This window comes from Typopeltis vanoorti, chromosome 3 (assembly GCF_054136105.1).
Source record: "Typopeltis vanoorti isolate ZY-2024b chromosome 3, IOZ_Tvanoo_1.0, whole genome shotgun sequence".
Lineage (NCBI taxonomy): Eukaryota > Metazoa > Arthropoda > Arachnida > Uropygi > Thelyphonidae > Typopeltis > Typopeltis vanoorti.
This window is the reverse complement of record NC_143551.1, coordinates 11,262,672-11,279,092: the sequence shown is the minus strand read 5'-3', so window position 1 is coordinate 11,279,092 and position 16,421 is coordinate 11,262,672. Positions and strand designations below refer to the sequence as shown.

Here is a 16,421-nt window from a genome sequence, read left to right as displayed (position 1 = left end):
AAAAAATTATGTACTTACTGGATTTGGATAATTGTGTTACTTTCAGAAATTTTATTGTAGTTTAAAATTATTAAGTGCTGTGTTTTGTAAAGACATTCTTGTTATGCTAAATTAGGAAGAGCAATGTCAGGAAATTTTTATATGTTGTTGTTACAAGGGGATTTGAATAGGTTGATGCCTTGGGCTGAAGAATGGAGATGTCATTTCAATGTTGCTAGGTGTAAAGTAATGCACTTTGGCCAGAGAAGATGGAATGAAGTTTAACACATTGGAGGGGCTTTGCTTCAGGTGGAAGCAGCAGGGATCTAGGCATCTGGGTGGATAGGGAAAAGAAGTTCAGGAGACACATCGTGAAAGTTGTAAGAGTTACTGAAAAAACTGCTGCTATAATGCTAAGAACATTGGCATGTAAGGATAAGGGGATGACACTTCCACTCCATAAGGTGCAATTAGGTCTCATATGGATTTCTGTGCACAGATTTGATCACCTCTCCATTAGCCATCCACTTATCCAAGCAAATCAAAGTTTACATAACTTTTGTCCAGTGCTTCCCTTTCTGAAATTTTTTCCTGCCTTCCCTCAGAGCACATACTGACTTGCTTGATGTGAATATTTGCTATTATTAAATAGCAAATTCATAAATAGTTCATGAACTATTTTATCATTGTAAATCATCAACACGTGCCTCTCTGGTTGAATCAATCCGTGTTCCCTTGAGAGTCTACCTACGAATCTTTAAAATCTAATTCTTGTTCTCAACTTCTTTCACTTTTTCTTGAATATTTGTACATTTGAATCTAGTACCCCCTCTCAAAGCTGCTCAACTTTTGATTTCATTTTTAAACTTTCATGCCTATTTTTATTTTCAGTATAAAATTCACTTTTATCCTGCTCAAAACTAAATGGTGACCCTTTCCTATTTTCAGTCTTCTGAATATTCTTCTATTCTGAACTAGCATGGAGATACTGCTAATCAATAATAACATAGTCAATGAGACTTTTTCATATTTTGCATCACTCCACTTGATATTTCTTCCATTCAAGAAGGTTTCATTATGTTAATATCAAATACTGTAGTTACTACTTCCTTTTCCTGATCATTACTCTAATTCTTCTGGAACTTGGACTCCTTATCCGAACAAACTTTTTATGTTGATTCAAGATGCTGAGCTGTTTACTCCATCTCAGCATCTTGAATTCTGCGAATGCTGAGCTGGAGTTTATTCCAGTATCTGACTTTTCTCTGTTCACTCTGGTTCCCTGGTGAAAACAACAGAGGCCTTGTTTGACCAGGTAATGTTCTGGCCAGCATGACATTTCATCTTGTTGCACCAACATTGTCTTTTGGTGTGGTGAGGTGGGGTATAGTTAAGTCTGCAGTTGTCATGTTAATCAACTAGAGATTTTATATTCTAAATAAAATATGAACTAAGTCTAAAACATTAGTCTTAGTATACAATGACCTGTCTCTAAAATATACAAAATGACATTTGGAATATTTCTGATGTTTGCGAAAAAAAAAAAAAGTGGTAGAAAAGATTTCAGAAAAGATATGAAAAAAGAGGCTTAATTAATTTTTTTATGAATAATGTACAAAATACTTCCTCCAACAATATCAGATTTCAATAAGTTATTCAAACTGATTAAAATACATCCATATATCTGCCATTACAATATTTACATCAATTCTTAATTGTCCAATTTAGGTGCAGTAGAAACAATGTCATTTCCAGTAGCTAAAAGGGCATAATGGCTAATAAAACCATCTGTCATGCTTGCATTTAGTCTCTTAACAGCTCTCCAATAGAAGTTTCCCACTGCTATTGGCTAACCACAGGGATGATTCAATTCAAGGGAGATATCATTCAACCACAAATCTAGAAGAGAAAGAAAGATGATCTTAACATCAAAAGTAAGGTACAAAATACTAAGAAAATAAAAAACAATACATTACTAATATCATCATCATCATCAAATTCCTGCCATGTACCCTCAAGGGGTATACAGGATATGATAGTACGTCATGAAAAATTTACATCATTATAAACTTCCTATCTACAATTTTTTTCCAGATCAGTCTGTAACTTGTCAAGACTCCAATATTATCAGATCTTATATTTCTGTCATCTAAGGCACTTTGTACCCTATCAAACCACCTATATCTTGGTCTTCCTCTGGTTCGTTTTCCTGCCAACCTGGCAGAGAACACTTGTTATGCCAATCTTTCCTCGCCCATTCTGTTTAAATGACCATAGCACCTGAGATTAGCTCTGCTAATGCATTCCTGGATGCTGACAATGTTAAGTTCATTCATAATATCCTCGTTTTTAATATGATATTGCCATTGATGCCATCTGTTCATGCCTGTAATCTTTCTCAGGACTCTCATATCTGCGGTTTCTAGTCTTTGGTCAAGTGTTTTACTTCTGACCCAACTCTCAGATCCATAAGTTAAAACTGGTTTGAACACTGTCTTGTATACAGCTAATTTAGTGTTCTGACTAATTTCTCTCTTATTCCATATGAATTTATTCAATTGACTTCCTACCATACCAGCTTTATTGATTCTGTTGTCTATTTCCATATTTAATTTACCATCTTCAGTAAAAATCGTGTCTAAGTAGGTGAAATGTTTTACTTGTTCCACAGGTTCTCCATTCACAATGCAATTGACATTTTCAACAATTCCGCCTATTTTCATTGTCTTTGTCTTTTTATTGCTGACCTTCATACCATATCTATTACAACAGTTATTCAATTTAGTCAAGGAATCTTGCAGACTCGTAGTGGATTTATTGATAAGTATAACATCATACACATAAAGCAAAGAGCTGACATTAACATCTCCAATTTTGATATCATGTTTAATACCACTTTCCTTCATAATGTGATCCATATAGATAATGAATAACAGAGGGGATAATGTACATCCTTGTCTCACACCAGATTTAACATTAAACCCTCTTCCTGTACTTCCTTCAATTCTAACTGCTGACTTACCAACATTTTTTACTAATGTTATTCACTATTAACTTTTGCTTATATCTTTTGAAGTTTTACAAAGAATAGGATTTTATTTTAAAAATTTCATATGCATTTTATACCACATACTAGTGATTTTTTTAACAGCAAGAAAACAGTAATTAAGTATCATTATGGAATGCTGAAGCAATTTTTCCTAGATTTATTAATGTTCAGAAATTGCAAAAGATTAAGCAAAGCATTCTGTGGTAGTTATGCTAAGTTGACATTGCAATAAATTAAAGGTAACTCTTCTCAACTGTTTTACAAATCGTTGATGATATCAGTTCTTTAAAATGCAGTATTTATTAATCAATACAGCAGCTCCTTATAAAGGATCACTCTTTGTCATAAAGGGAGGATTACACCTACCTCAAGACGAAGGAAAATTATGTAGGATTTTTCTGATCATGCAGGTTGGCCCAAAGTAAGCAAGGTGAAATTGTAAAAATAATCATAATTTAAAATTATGAATATTTTTACAAATTGTTTATGTTATTACATTATTAGTTTTGGTTTCATAACATGTTTTGCTGGCACTTGCGATGTACCCGTTATCGATGTTGCCAAAATGAAATGTAAAGCATTTTAAAAAAAATTATGTACTTACTGGATTTGGATAGTTGTGTTACTTTCAGAAATTTTATTGTAGTTTAAAATTATTAAGTGCTGTGTTTTATAAAGAAATTCTTGTTATGCTAACGGAGACAACATGTCAGCCATTATACCTAATCTTGCTTGCCACTTTCATGGAGCGTGCATGCTTGCCGAGGAGTTTGATGGGTGATTGACAGCTGAAAGAGAGAGGATTCAGTATCAAGAGGAAACAAGAAATAGCTAATGGAAGTTTAAGAATGCAGACCAGAGGAATTTTGTTCTTATGAAGTTTATTTAGTTTTATGTGACAGTCGGAAGAATATTAATAGTAGATTCTAAAAAAGGAAGAGTAAAACCGTGAATCTTTAAACTGGAGGAGTAGAGACTGTCAACAAGTAATTAGTAAATAAAAGAAGATATTGTAGTCGATGTTCTAAAGGAATATTCGAGGAAATGTTGATTGGAAAGTTTCATCTGTCTTAAGGACACTGGATATATTTGTTACTTCTACTGGAAAGGGCAACGGAATTAGGTCAACGTAGATATGTTGTTTATAAAATAGTAGAAGAAACTTTCTCTCCAGTACAAAAAAATTAGTAAATTGTGCCTCAAATTGAACTGCAAGAGTAAAAAAGTATTTATACTTCAGCGAGAAATAATATTGTATACTACATTAGGGTAATGAGAAAGGATCCAATGGAAAAGAAAAGAAGATAATTTTATATTTTCGGGAAAAAGGCCCTAACAAAGAAACTGACTATGAACATTTTTGTTGTGAAAACAGGGTGTTTAGTCTGGTAGACGTGATTAAATATATGTTAAACAATCCGGTAATAAAATGAGTCAGAGAATGGGTGACTTTAATATTTTTTGGATAAGAAAATCTCTGAAGTGTAGAGTAAATTTAGAAGGCCTTGGATCCAGTATTTTGTAGTTATGAAAATTTATCTCAAGTGTATATACTGTTTTAGTTTTATTAAGTGTGTATATTTTTTTGTATTTGGTCTTGAGTCAGTGATTTACCGGATTCTATAAGAAACAGTTAAGTCGTTGCACCAATCGGAATTGAACCCTTGTGTATTACACTCGGAATGCAAAAATAATCTTAATAGAGATTATCTCATAACAAATGGAGATTAATAATCTATTTCTCTAAACAAAATCTACCTACAAGGTGCATCCAGAAAGTAAGGTCTGGTCAAGAATTAAAAAAAAAAAAAAAACTGGAAGAGGGGTAAAAAAAGATTTATATATGCTAAAATACTTACATACATTATTTTTCCACATAATTGCCACTGACTTCAAGCATTTTTGGTATCATGGCACTAGCTTCTTCATACGTGTCAAAAAAGTCTGTCACTAGTGAGTTCAACCAGAGTCATGCTGTTCTTCAGTAACTCATCTTCTTCAAACTGCTGAGATGGAAGCCAATGCTTCATCTGCAAGAATAGGCACAAAGTCAGGGCTGTAGGATGGGTGGTTCAAAAGTTCACACCAAAACCTCTGAATTTGCTGGACAGTTAAAGCTGCAGTGTGAACTCATGAGTTGTCATGCAAAAGCACAATCCCTGATGACAATATCCCTGATCTTTTGTTCTAAATAGCTCATCTGAGTTCCTTCAGCATTTCAAAATATGCATTAGTATCAATTATTGTTCCTCAATGAAAAAATTCAAGGAGCAAGATCCCTTTTCAGACCCAGATGATAGTGGCCATAATATTTTTAATTGATGGTGCCTGTTTGAATTTTTTTGCATTTGGAGATGATGAATGGCATCACTGCATTGATTGATGTTTTGACTCAACATCTATGTACAAAATCCATGTTTCATCACCAGTCATGATACAAGAAAAAAGTTCATCTCCTTCATTTTCATTAATGCTACAAAGGTTTTTGTGCTGATTCCACTCGTTGCTGTTTATGAGCATCAGTCAGCATTTTTGGGATCCATCTGGAACCCAATTTCTTATACCCCAGTTTTATGTCACAATTTCATGAATGAGTGAGAGTGAAACTTTCAGAAATTCAAAAAAAAGTTCCACAATTGTGCAACAACAATTATTACAAATTTTTGTGTTCATTCTTTCCACCAAATCATCTGTCACTACATTTGTCCGGCCACTGCACTTTTCATTGTGAACACTGTTGAACTCTTCTCGCCTAACCTTACTATCACTCATTATGCTAGGCCTGTAAACCATTTGTCAGTGAATTTCTGCAGCACTATTGTTTTCTGCCAACAAAAACTGTACTACACCATGAACCTTGCAACCGGCAGGATTTTTTATCACAGTACTCATTATAAATGCTTCGTAGAAGACAACAAACGATAATGTGATGAAAGTAAAATAGGCAATAGCTAGCTAATGATTTATTCTATGCTACCCAGCATGTGCAATTCCTCTCCCATATCTTATTTGGTGGTAAATTCTGAATGGACTTTACTTTCTAGACATGGCTTGTATCTATTTAGATGTGAGGTCTCAAACTTGCTTTGTTAGCATGCATTCTTTGTCTTGTAGATGCCTGCAAACCATACCTAAAGGTGTTGAAAGTTTATTTTTCACTTGGTCAGACTATAATAAATTTAGTTTAATCCTTTATCCAAGTGTGTGCAAACAAAGTTTGTGCCTGAAAGTATCTGGGTAGTGGCCCTTCCCTTAATGCATAACATTATACATATCTGCAAGGAGATGTGTTTTGCATTATGGGAGATACTGAGATAGGAGTGTTGGTAGCTTGCTCCACTTTTGCAAGGAGTTGCCCAGTGTTGTACCACTTTACCCCATTCCTGAAGATACTTTCAGGCAAAAACTTTGTTTGCACACACTTGGATAAAGGATTAAACTAAATTTATTATCATACCTAAAGGTTTTTGGAAAATTAGTTATTATATATGATATAATCATCAAATAGATGACCAATCAATATCTCAGAAGTAGTGGTACAGGTACTAGAAAGAATACGATACTCTATGAGAGTCAGCATGGCTCTGTGAAGAGTTGGTCATGCCTTAGTAATTTACTAACTTTTAATAATAGAGTGATAAATGAGCTGGATAAAGGGAATGGCTACATGATGATACTACCAGATTTTGTAAAGGCATTTGACAAAATAAAACATGAAACTCTGTGATGCAAATCAGAATAAATCGGGATGGATGTGAAACTGGTGATATGGATAAAAGAGTGGCTGATGGACATATACCAAAAAACTAGTATATGGAGGAGCAGAATCAGGAGAAGGCACTAGTGGTGTGCTGCAAGATTGTTCTTGGACCACCATTGTTTAACTTGTACATAAACAAGTTAAACAATGGGAAATAATTTGAAGAGAAATATTCAGTTTGCTGATGGTGCAAAACTGGGTACAGTTATAGCTAATCAAGCCAATATAGAGTTTTCAGGAAGAGTTAAAGAGGCTGGTAGTATGGACAAAAGATTAGACTACAATGTGTACAATACTGATGGAACTGTACCCTAGAAAATTGATAAAGCTAGGGATTTGAGGATGGTAGTAGATAAAGAGTTGAAGTTTAGAGAACATATTGCTAAGGGTGCCAGGGTGGCTCATAGGATTACTTGGTTACTGAAAAATGCATCAACAAGCAAAGATAAGAAGTTATCAATCTTCTTTATAAGGCATTGATATGTCTTCATTTGGATTAATGTGTTCAGTTCTAGTCACCCTGGTTTCTTGAGGATGAGGAACTAGTGGAGAGAATGGCAAGTGACAAAGATGGTGAGTGGTCTGTGTAATCCTCTCTTGAAGACAGATAAAGGGTTGTGGATGCAAAAGATGAATAAAATAGAGGGAATGTGACAGAAACATTTAAGTTACTTAAAAGGTTTCATAGGACTGATGCAGAAGAAATATTTCAGCACTTGGATAGAAGTGGCAGAACAAAAGGCCATCTATGGAAGCTGAGTAAGGGTGTGGTTAACAAGAGTGTGAGAACTAGATTTTTTGGTTGAAGAGTGATAAACAAGTGGAATGGGTTGCTAGTTATGTGAGTATTTCATCTGGCAATGAGATCAAGGAAAAGTAGATAGATATTATTTGGATAGTTTGGGTCTCCCACAATGAGTCTTCACACTCCATGGAGGCACCCAATAATATTAATAATTAGCACCTCCATATCTAACTCAATTTTGATGACGCCCTTTGGTTAGAAATTTGATGATGCCCTGAGTTTCAACCATTTAGGATGCGAACAACCTTTATCAGTACTGAAGGTGAGTTAGCTGGTCTCATTCAGAAATAGATGTATTTTTCTTTCCAGAAAGAAACTAAGGATTTTCATTCCATAAAACAAGAAAACTGTCCAAAACGACACATGCGATTAACAGTCATAATGCCTAAGCAGACTGGATTAACTAGGTTTCAAAGAAGTTACATGGTTATGACAAAGCCCTAAACCTACCAAGAAAGAAGAAAACAGGAACAGATATGTAATGAGGGATGCTTAAGGTCAAAGCTATATAACTGAGAGGAGACCACCACATAGCCTTTAAAGCAGGGGTCTTTAGCCTTTCAGACAGTGTGGGCCACATTAAAAATTTCAATGAAGCCCGCAGGCCACTAAGCTATACTGCGGTATTTAGAATTACAAGATGCTTTCCAGATTCACAAGGAATGCTGTGCATTTGATACTTTACAAAAAACCCTATAAAAATAAACAAACTCAGCTTTAAGAGCATAGGTAGGAGTCGTGTTCATAAGTAAATATGATCAATACTTGAAAAAAGATAATTTAATGAAGAAAACATTAATTTTTTACAACGTCAATGGGCAACTTGGCAATGTTTTTCCTTGACCAGCTTGTCGATGTTGGCATCAATGTTGGAAGTTGCTATGCGGAGTATTCTCGAGATGTTGGTCCATAATCTGAGTTCTTGTCTTGGACTTCACATGCTTCATTCTGGAGAAGAACTGCTCACGTAAGTATGTGCTTCCTAACAAAGCGCACATCTTCAAAGCATGCTGGCGAAGATTAGAGAATGCGTCCGCAGAAAGGTAGTCTTTGTAAAATGTAAGCAAGGGCACATTGAATAATTTTTCTCTCAAAGAAGAGGTTGTTTGGGAGTTCAAGCAGCTCAATTTGTACTGAGCCTGGCATTTTGCCAGCATTGACACTGAATGGCATTGAAAATAAACCTAAAGAAGACTGTTGGTTACGAAAATCAATAAATCTCTCCTCGAACTCACTTTGCAACACAGCTAATTTTGTAGCGTATTCATCAAGAAACGAACAGTTGCACTAAGCGAGAAGCTGAAAATAAGTTTTTTGCAAGTTGTGCCTCCCAAAGTTTTAGCTTGGCCACAAAAGCTTTGATATGCTCAAACAGAGTGTGCACCAGTTGATCTTTGGATTGTAGCCACGTATTTAGGTAATTTATATGCAACGAGATGTTGGTCACAAAGGCAAAGTCTGTCATTCACTTCAGATTGTTAAATTCTGCAATCGGATTCCCCTTGGTTTGCATGAACTGCTGTATTTCGCTCCTTAAGCCAAAGACTGTTTTAAGAGCCTTCCCCTGCTCAACCAATGCACACCAGTATAATAAACTGTATTGTCGTGATCAGCTTCGCACTCTTGGGTCAAAAATGGCATTGACTATGATTCAATACTCTTGCCCTAATAATGTTGACGACAGTCACAGTAACTTTCATGACATTCTCAAATCCAATAGTTTTTGCGTACAAATTCTCTTGTTGGATTAAACAGTGGTAATGGACGAAATATTTCCCTTCTAGTTCTGGTTCTTTCCGTAGCAGTGCAACAAACCCTTCATTCTTTCTCACTATAGCAAGGGCACAATAAGTTACCACACCTTCAAGGTCGGTTATTAAGCTGAGGTCAAAACGCTGGAGCGTTTTCTTGGTGGCTTCAAGGATATCAGTGGCTTTCGTCATTCCCTTCATATTTACGAGCAGTAGAAGTTCTTCTGTAACAATGAATTGTTGTTCAATGCCACGGACAAAGATAGGCAGTTGTGTTGTATCCTTCACATCTGTGCTCTCATTTAAAGCAAGTGAATATGATGAAAATTCGGAAAATCGTTTTTTTTTAAAGTCCCTTCAAAGTCATTGGCAAGTTCTTCCACACAATGTGCTACAGTTAGCCCAGACAAACTCTGTTTTTTAAACACTTCCTCATTATTTGGGCACAGAATATCCCCAACAGCGATGAGACACTCTTTCACAAACTCTCTGTCCAAGAAGGCTTTGATTTTTTAGAAATTTTTTCAGCTATTACATAACTTACTTTGACTCACGCTTCGCTCTCTTCCCTCTGCCTTTTAAACGTACTCTGCTGGTATTTTAAATCAATTTGGAGACAATTCACTTTGTCTACACAAAGTTGCCATTGAAGGTGATCAAAATTGGATGCATGCTTGGTCTCACAATGTTGTTTTATATTGCATTCTTTTGATACTGACACTAACACAAGACAAATTGAACACACTGGCTTATCGTCGATCGGCACAAAAAAGTACAAATTGGTCCACTTTTCATTAAAAACCCAGCAAGAATCACTTGATTTATGCTTTTTACTTGCAGACGCCATAGTGATGGAGGATGAACCCAAAAAATGATCCAAAATGGCCGTGTAAAGGTTATTATCGCTCACTGAATATCTGTCTCAAACTAATGAAAAAAGTCTGGCAATAAAAAACCACAATAGGGTATGGCTGACACGACGAACCTGCATGCGCTTATCATGAATATCACACTGTTCATGACTGACTGACTGTGGATGACATCCTCTTGTGTTTATATGAAAACAACCTAGTATCAAGAACCTTCGAGATGTATCTGGAAGGCGCTAGATGGCACAATCGAACAAATTACTACTTCAGCCATCGACATTGGTACAAGTACTTAAGTACCGCTTGGCACTGCTAGATGGCTGAAGAAGCATGTTGATTTAATATTTATTTTGATAGCATTTTATGTAAATTATCAAATACACAGCATTCCTTGTGAATCTGTAAAGCATCTTACAATTCTAAATACCGCAGCATAGCTTAGGGGCCTGCAGGCTTCATTGAAAATATTTTTTTATTTAATCGAGTTTTAATGTGAAGTAGCTATTTTTTCAAAATGGCCTGAAGGCAACGAGGGCCATAGGTGGCCCGCGGACAATGCGTTGAAGACCATTACTTTAAAGAAATGCAGAGAACCAACCAGTACCTCTGACCTAATGTCAAATCCTCACTTTCTTGTGGTGCGTCTTGTTAGGTATCTACTTGGATACCGAATGAGCGAGGATGGGCTGGCAATCTGGAATTTATCAGACGAAATTCTATTCTTATTGGCTTTGACCAAAATTTCAAATGATGGTACAACATGACAGAAACTCATGATGGCTGGGGAGTCGCCTAGTTAAACAAGGGCCCCAATTGTTTTTGCGAGGGAACCAGCACAAACAGCTAAAAGTCAGCTACTGAAGCAAATGCTAAAACTCATTGCAACTCAACCTCACCAGAGTTCAAGATCAGTACCATCAACATAAGAAGCCTGAATGGCAAAGAAATGAAGCTAACTGAGGAATTGGATAAATACTAGATCCACATAATAGGAGTGATTAAAACAAAAAAGGCAAAAACTGATGAGACCTTTCTGAGCAATAAATACAAAATGTTATATTCAGGCAATGACAATCAAGGAAAAGAAGGAGTAGCCATAGTATCAACACTAAAGACGAGGCTAATCTTCTTGAATGGCAGACAGTCTCAAGTAGAGTGATATGGGTAAATACGAGAATGGGGAACTGGTCAATGAGACTTATCTGTGCCAATGGTCCCACAGAAGGTTCTACTAAGACAGACATGGAGGAATTTTTTTAAGGCTTTAGAGAAAGCAACTGAAACAATGAAAAAGGAAAAGTTGGTCCTGGTTGGGGATCTAAATAGCAGAGTAGGAAGTGATTGTCAGACATACAAAACTATTTTGGGAAAATTTGGAGAAAAGAGCAAAGCTAATAATAATGTCAAATATCTGTTGGATTTCTGCTCAGAACATGGACTGGTTATTACTAACACCATGTTCCAACATAAAAATGTGTACAAATTCACATGAAGAGAAGAGGCAAGGAATAAGAAAAGTCGCATTCACTATGTTACTGTTGATAGTAATGTTTTCCCACTGGTGCAGGACATTAGTGTACAGAGGATTTGAAATTGGAAGTGATCACCATTTAGCCTTGAGCAGGATAAAATTGAATTTCATATTAAAAAGAAGAACATGTAAGAAAGTTTTAAAGCTACTAAAAGTTGAGCAGCTCCCATATGTGAACTGTAGACAAAAATAAACAAATATTATTCAAGAAAAAATGAAAAAGTTTGAGAACAGGAACCAAACCTTGGAGATTCAGTGGCAAGCCCTTAAGAAAACAATGATTGATTCAGCCAGATAGGCATGTAATGAGGTTGTTTGCAAGGATAGAAAAATCAGAACTCCATGGTGGGTGGACACAGGAAGTGAAAGAGGCAGTGAAGGAAAAGAAGAAAGCATATCAAAAGTTCCTGGCAAATAAGTCAGCTTGTGCTCTTAGAGAATACAGAGTCAAATGTAAGAAAGTTAAATATTGTGTAAAACTGGCTAAACAAAAGTCATGGGAGGACTTTATTAAGAACATAGAAAATAAACATCAAGAAGGTGGTAAGACATTCTGGAGATTCTTGAAGAAGCTCAGAAATGGAGGGAAGGATGCTGTAAAAGGAATTAGAGATAACAAAGGTGACATGAAAACAGGAGAAAAATATATTCTTAAAGTATAGAGTAATTACTTCAAAAAATTGCTAAATGAAACAAGCAGTTGTGACAACACAGTGGTAAAAAACATTGACCAGGCATGCAGTCGGGAATACATATCAATACTTGAAGTGGAAAAAGCCATCAAAAGCTTGAAATGTGGAAAGGCAGCTTGTGTAGATGATATTCGACCAGAAATGTTCAAGTATGGAGGTATAAAAGTCTTACAGTGGCCGCACTGAAATAGTTCAGAAATATTTAATTTAATAACAGTTAGATGGCCACAACTGAATAGAATGAAACTATTTTGAGTAATTTCTAATTTCTTGTGTTTAAACTTTTAGTTACCTTTGACCCCTGAAGATGTAAGTCAAACGATATACGAAACTTGTCATTTATCTTAATAAACATGTGGTCCAATTACCGGAATCTTTCTTGTGAACTGCTAAACCACAGAAACCTATGCCTACAACTAGTTCAGAAATAGTTCAGAAAGCCTGGACAGAAGGACAAATTCCAGATGAATGTAGTAGAGCTCTCATATCACCCATATATAAAAAGGGAAATAAAACTGAATGTGAGAATTGCAGAGGTACTTGGTTACTGAGTGTTCCTGGTAAGATATATGCAAGTATATTTGAGAAGGATTGTGGAAGAGAAGCTTGGTTAAGAACAAGCTGGATTCAGGCCAAATAGAGGCTGTCAGATCAGATTTTCACTTTACGACAGAAAGTTGAGAAATCGTGGGAATATAACAAAAATCCGTATTTAAGTTTTGTAGATCTGGAAAAGGCATATGACAAGGTACCAAGAGAGAGAGAAGCTATTCAAAACGTTAAAGTTATATGGAGTTAATGGGACAATATATCAAGCAATACTTAGTCTTTATTTGAGATCTAAGTCAGCAGTTAGAATTGAAGGAATTACAAGAAGGTTTAATGTTAAATCTGGTGTCAGACAAGGATGTACATTATCCCCTCTGTTATTCATTATCATATGGATCACATTATGAAGGAAAGTGGTATTAAACCTGATAGCAAAATTGGAGGTGTTAATCTTAGCTCTTTACTTCATGCAGATGATGTTATACTTCTAAATAAATATGCTACAAGTCTGCAAGATTCCCTGACTAAAGTGAATAACTGTTGTAATAGATATGGTATGAAGGTCAGCAATAAAAAGACAAAGACAATGAAAATAGGCAGAATTGTTGAAAATGTCAATTGCATTGTGAACATAGAACATGTGGAACAAGTAAAACATTTCACCTACTTAGGCACTATTTTTACTGAAGATGGTAAATTAAATATGGAAATAGCCAACAGAATCAATAAAGCTGGTATGGTAGGAAGTCAAATGAATAAATTCATATGGAATAAGAGAGAAATTAGTCAGAACACTAAATTAGCACTGTATACAAGACTGTGTTCAAACCAGCTTTAACTTATGGATCTGAGAGCTGATTCAGAAGTAAAACACTTGACCAAAGACTAGAGACCACAGATATGAGAGTCCTGAGAAAGATTATAGAAAAGAACAGATGGTATCAATGGCAATATCATACTGAAAATGAAGATATTAGGAATGAACTTGACATTGTCAGCATCCAGGAATGCATTTGCAGGGCTAATCTCAGTGATATGGCCACTTAACACATTCGCTGCCACGCTACTTTGGCATAGTCTGTTCCCGTACGCCGAGCAATTTCACTTCTTCAAGGTCAGTACTGTAATCTCGTTGCCGGCGGTAAGCGTCATACAAGTATACTCGTCGTTGGCTTGTGCAGAGCATATACTATCTATGAGAATACACAGTTTTGATGCTAGCTCCACAAGCCAAGCATTTTCACTTCTTCAAGGTCAGTACAGTAATCTCGTTGCCGGCAGTAAACATCATACGAGTATACTCGTAGTTGGCAGCGAACGTGCTAAACAGAATATGAGAGGAAAGATTAACAAAACTTGCAGTTTGAAATATTGTTAAAATGCATATCATCATTTTTTTTTAAATCTAAACTCCCTTCAAGCCAAGCAGAAATTTTAACATAATAGTAAGATGCTTTATGAAAATTGACTTAATACTGTAATGGGATTAAAAGCTATTCAACTTACTAATATCACTGTAACCAAATTCAAACAAAGCATCTTCATAGCATTTTCTAAACTTCTTTATGGATGATTTTGGCTAAAAAAAATAAAATAATAATTTAACTATGTACAGCTTTAAATATTCATAACATTACTAACTTCTTATTAGCAATTCTTCCTCCAAATTAGTTATCTGTCAGGATATTCACATTGTTAGATCTTATATTTCAGTCTAAGGCACTTCTACCTATATCAATTCACCTAGATCTTAGTCATCCTCTAGGTTATTTTTCCTGGTATCAAGCATCTTTTGCTAACATTTCCTTCTACATTCTGTTTAAGCAACCAAATCAGCTACATTCAATGTTGCTAACACATTCCTGAATGCTCACAATATTAAGTTCTTTTGTAATATTTTTTAATATTATTCTGCCACTGCCATCTATCTGTTCACTCTCTAATTTTTCTCAGAACTTTCATTTCTAGGAGATCCTGTGGGTTGTATTTAAAACATAGTCTGCAAGTTCAGACTGACCATAGTCGTGATTGCAGATGTATGATTACTGTTCTTCTAAGTGGATGGTTGCTGATTTAGCTGTCTGTCCAAAGTAAGCCAGCTTGCAGAAACCAGGTACTTTATAAACTTCAGGCACTGAGAGAGGAGGGAGAAGATCTTTGGTAGAAAGGATAAGGGTAGAAAGCTTACACGTGGGGCTTAAACAATGTGTGGAGGTTGTACTTTTTTAAGGGCTTGGCTATTTTTTCTGATGTGCCACGGATGTAAGGTATGGATATGGCATTTCTGAAATCCTTCTGAAGAGATGGCCAAGGAATGGGGGAGGAACTGATTACTTTTTTATATCTGTATTCACTGCAGCCAATAGAACCACTATGGGTTGTCCCCTCTCACCCTCCTCTCTCAGTGCCTGGAGTTTATAAAAGTACCCTGTTCCTGCAAGCTGGACAGACAGGTAGATCACCAACCATCTGCTTAGAACACAAATCATACACCTGCAATTATCACTATGGTTAATCTGGCCTTGCAGACCATGTTTTAGACCTGATAGCAACCCACAGGATCTCCTGAAAAAAAAACCCACCATGCTCCACCATAGTATATTCAAAAAAGAAAGACTATTTAGAATCTGTGACAGAACTCAGAAATCAACTGAATTTAAATAAATATGGATGCATAAAACTTCCCAAATTTCATCACCAAATCATCATCTTCAAATTTCTGACATGTACCCTCAATACAGGATATGATAGTACTACATGAAAAATTTACGCCATTACTAACTTCCTATCTACAATTTTCCTCCAAATCAGTCTATTATTTGTCAACAGTCCAATATTATCAATATCAGATCTTATATTTCTATCGTCTAAGGCACATTGTACCATATCAATCCACCTATATCTTGGTCTTCCTCTGGATTGTTTTCCTGCCAACATGGCAGAGAACACTTGTTTTGCTAATTTTTCCTCGCCCATTCTGTTTAAGTAATCATACCACCTCAGATTAGCTCTGCTAACGCACTCCTGGATGCTGACAATGTCAAGTTCTTTCCTAATATCCTCGTTTTTAATATGCTATTGCCGTTGATGCCAGTGTACAAGACAGTGTTTACACCTCTAATCTTTCTCAGGACTCTCATATCTGTGGACTCTAGTCTTTGGTCAAGTGTTTTACTTCTGACCCAGCTCTCAGATCCATAAGTTAAAATTGGTATGAACACTGTCTTGTATACGGCTAATTTAGTGTTCCGACTAATTTCTGTCTTATTCCATATAAATTTATTCAATTGACTTCCCACCATACCAGCTTTGTTGATTCTGTTGTCTATCTGCATATTTAATTTACCATCTTCACTAAAAACCGTGCCTAAGTAGCTTAAATGTTTTACTTGTTTTACAGGTTCCCTGTCACAACACAGTTGACATTTTCAACATT

At 35.8% G+C, this 16,421-nt stretch overlaps 1 protein-coding gene across 3 annotated transcripts in view; it reads right to left on the bottom strand.

Moving 5' to 3' along the window:
• Positions 1 to 1,562: 1,562 nt before the first annotated feature.
• LOC150107911 (U3 small nucleolar RNA-associated protein 6 homolog) overlaps positions 1,563 to 16,421 on the bottom strand; it is a 52,237-nt gene continuing 37,378 nt past the window's right edge. Inside the window, exons 3-5 of one of the 3 annotated variants that reach the window (XR_016548114.1) lie at positions 14,492 to 14,564; positions 4,888 to 5,058; positions 1,563 to 1,878 (exon numbers count right to left, since the gene is read on the bottom strand). Coding sequence is in view for 1 of the 3 variants with exons in the window: in XM_090390538.1 (XP_090246664.1) it covers positions 1,829 to 1,878; positions 14,492 to 14,564 (123 nt within the window). In the remaining 2 variants the exon portion in view is untranslated. The remainder of the gene's footprint in view (positions 1,879 to 4,887; positions 5,059 to 14,491; positions 14,565 to 16,421) is intronic. The other 2 variants (XR_016548115.1, XM_090390538.1) reach the window with 2 other exon arrangements.